The sequence below is a fragment of the Sinocyclocheilus grahami genome, unplaced genomic scaffold, assembly GCF_001515645.1.
Source record: "Sinocyclocheilus grahami isolate Dianchi unplaced genomic scaffold, SAMN03320097.WGS_v1.1 scaffold323.1, whole genome shotgun sequence".
In the NCBI taxonomy this organism is placed as follows: domain Eukaryota; kingdom Metazoa; phylum Chordata; class Actinopteri; order Cypriniformes; family Cyprinidae; genus Sinocyclocheilus; species Sinocyclocheilus grahami.
In genome coordinates this window covers 837,859-841,461 of record NW_015505502.1, presented here as the reverse complement: position 1 = coordinate 841,461, position 3,603 = coordinate 837,859, and the positions used below count along the sequence as shown (strand labels likewise).

Here is a 3,603-nt window from a genome sequence, read left to right as displayed (position 1 = left end):
TGGGGAATTCCTCGTGTTAAGTTTGGCTAAAATAGTTCTAGACGCGTTATGTTCATATTTTCCAATAAACTCTGCAGATGGGAGGTAAGTGCTATCTTGTTGGCTTTGCTACAAATGCCAAAAGGTTTGTGACACATCACAAGGCTGACATGAAGATGGCAACTGCCGTAATGGTGCCTACTGAAGATGGAGACCTTGACATCTAAAGTATGCTTAAATAAACTTAAGTTGGCTTTGTTGTACTGTTAAAGGAGAATAGATATGATGAATTTTCTCATAATTCGTAATTCAAGTGGCAGTCGTGCCCTAATGGTTTGAGATTTCGACTTGTAACCCAAAGTGTGTGTGTGTGTGTGTGTGTGTGTGTGCACTTGGATGGGTTAAATGCAGAGCACAAATTCTGAGTATGGGACACCATACTTGCCTACACGTCAAGTCATTTTCACTTTAACATTCATAATTACAAAAGAATGAATTTTAAAGGTGCTGTATGTAAGTTTTTGACTCTACTAAAACATAAAAATACCATAATATGTTTGCAGGTATTTAAGAAACATGCTAAATTAACATACTTGTTTATCTGAAAAACAATGCTACAGTCAGTTCCCATTCAGTCGGTCATGTTCTACGTTACGTCAGTGACTGACAAATTGGGATCTCGTCCGAGAGCCCAATCACCTTCGAGTGTAAACTAAACAAGCCAATGACAGTTGGCGTGCGTGTTTCACAACGCGCCCCCCGCCCCGCAGCGCGGGTATAAAAGGAGAGCGCGTGCAAATGCACATCAGCTTTTCGCTTCGGAGCCGAGCCTTCTCAGGACGAATCTCCGCGAGTGTTTGGAAGAAACAGCTGGCGTTGGTGTTTTGGAGCGTCAGCGGGGGTTGCCCCCACTGCTGTACGGCCGGGGCACGTAGTCTCGGCTCCTCAGTGAAAAACTGATGTGCATTTGCACACGCTCTCCACCCTGAGACAGTCCAGCTGATTTGGAGACGCTTTGGGGTCGCTCAGGTACACCTGTTTGCGTTCCAGGCCGGAATGTCGGTCTCTGTTTTGGTTTGTGAAACCCTCCCTCTGCCAGTTTACCCAATTGTATTTCGGCACCCCGGGTTGCCAGTTGGCGGAAAACACAGCGTATTTAATTTCATTCATCGTCAAGTGCACTCGTTCCTGTTGGTGTCGTCAATCTGGCAACCTGCGTGTGTGTCAAGTCTGAGGAGGAGGGGCCAGGTGAAAAGAACCCTCTCCACTGTTTTGAATTTGGACTTCCAATACCTAGTTCAACCACTCGGTGTCAATCCTACATACAGCACCTTTAATTGCTTAACTTGTTCCTTAGGAGTTTTGGTTCCTGCTTCAGGATGCATCATCTTCCCAAGAAAACTGAGATTACTGGACGCTTTGTCTTCGACAATGAGCGTAAGTCTCTTGGTTTTTGTTTTTATGCATTGCTTTTTATAATCAAAAGGAAACCGGCATCCTTGAGGAAAACATTGCCATATTGCCAATGAATGGTATATTTTATCGATCCTCATGCTCACCAATAAAATAACAGAATTTTTCAACTTACTTATTACTGTTTTACAGGAGAATGCTCAGATGCTAAAGTATCTCATCCATCAAAGAAAATCTAAAACAAATTCATGTAAATTCATGTTCAAATTTGGTAAGGATGGAAGCTCTGCATTAAATTACATTTATATTCTACTCCTGTGATAATACATTAATTTTCTCCGGTGCTTCTCCAAATTAAATCTCAAGCAGCACCTTATGGTAGGAGAATGCAAAGTGTAGCATTTCTGAAATTTGTGTCCATTATGTCACACATGTCACATGTGTTAATACTTTTTTATGAACATTGATTTAGTATGTTTCGGTTCACAAATGACAAAATGTTGATGTGTTACACTGAAATGCTACATTTCCAATTTATTTCCATTTAAATGGGTCATATGATGCGATTAAAATTTTTCCTTTCTCTTTGGAGTGTTACAAGCTCTTGGTGCATAAAGAAGATCTGTAAAGTTGCAAAGACTAAAGTCTCAAATCCAAAGAGATATTCTTTATAAAATTTAAGAGTCAGCCACACCTACCTAAAACGGCTCATTCTAACACGCCCCCACATACCTATGTCACGATGTGGGAAGATTTGCATAATGCCGCCCAAATGTTCACGCAAAGAAAGAAGGCATAACTTTTATTCTCACTGTAGTATTGTTGCCGCAGCCATGTCGTGAAGGAGCTGTGTGATTCGTTGTGAAAGTAAAACTACTTTGTTTGGCCTTCTAAAAGAGGACGATATCGCTTCGTCATGCCTGGAGCTGATCCCTGCTGGTCGCTGAGTATCATGGTACAGACGTGGTCGAGGCTTCGTCTGTACGCCTTTCCCCCGATTGCTCTGCTCCCAGGAGTTCTGGAGAGAGTGAGCCAGGACAGAGTCCGTCTACTGTTAGTAGCCCCGTTCTGGCCGGGCCGAGTATGGTTCTCGGATCTGATTTCCCTTCTCGATAGCTCTCCGTGGGAGATTCCAGTCAGGAGGGACCTCCTCTCACAGGCGGAGGGCACGATTTATCACCCCCGCCCAGAGCTGTGGAAGTTATGGGTGTGGCCCCTGAGGGTCACAACTAGTAGCTTCTGGTCTCTCAACTGAGGTTGTTGAGACCATCCTCCAATCCAGAGCTCCACGAGGAAACTGTACTCGTTGAAGTGAAAACTTTTCACTTCCTGGTGTAGAGACCGCCAGCTCAACCTAGCTAACTGCCCAGTCAGTACAGTACTGGAGTTCCTGCTGGCCCATTTCTCTACAGGGTTAACCCACTCCATCCTGAAGGTTTACGTGGCGGCCATTGCGGCCTACCACACCCCTCTCGGTGGCATCTCAGTGGGGAGACACCCCCTGGTTACACGTTTCCTCTGCGGTACGCTGAGGCTGAGGCCTCTCGTACGATCACGTGTCCCCACGTGGGACCTAGCAGTGGTGCTAGAAGCTCTCTGTAAGCCTCCATTTGAACCTATCGAAGAGATTTCTGATCGCCACCTTACTATAAATACTACCTTTCTTCTGGCAATATCTTCTCTTAAGAGAGTTGGGGATTTACAGGCCCTTTCTGTGGCCCCTTCCTATCTTGACTTTGCGCCCGGTTTGGCCAAAGCATTTCTGTACTCTCGTGTGGGGTATGTCCCTAAATTCCCCTCATCAGCACCGCAGCCCATCGTACTTCAGGCCTTCAGTCCTTCTCCCTTTGGGGAACCAGACCAGCAGAAGCTTAATTGTATGTGTCCAGTGCGAGCACTGGATGCATACGTCCACAGAGCTGCCCTGTGGAGGAGGGCGGACCAGTTGCTTGTGTGCTACGGTCCCCCTAAGAGAGGTCTTCCAGCAACTAAACAGACCCTCAGTCGGTGGATAGTGGATGCCATCTCCATCTGTTATGAGTCCTCTGATCTCCCCTCGCCCTTAGGGGTCAAGGCTCACTCGACTCGAAGTGTGGCAGCCTCTAAGTCTTTTTTAGCGGGTGTGTCTATGCAGGACATCTGTAATGCTGCGGGTTGGTCCACGCCCCTTTGTTAGGTTTTACGGTCTAGACATGCGAGCTACTCCAGGCT

General features: G+C 46.0%; 1 protein-coding gene across 1 annotated transcript in view; it reads left to right on the top strand.

The window, feature by feature from the left end:
* Positions 1-1,358: 1,358 nt before the first annotated feature.
* Positions 1,359-3,603, top strand: part of LOC107602257 (uncharacterized) — a 63,964-nt gene continuing 61,719 nt past the window's right edge. The window contains exon 1 of the mRNA XM_016294714.1: positions 1,359-1,416. Within this exon, the coding sequence (XP_016150200.1) occupies positions 1,359-1,416 (58 nt within the window). The remainder of the gene's footprint in view (positions 1,417-3,603) is intronic.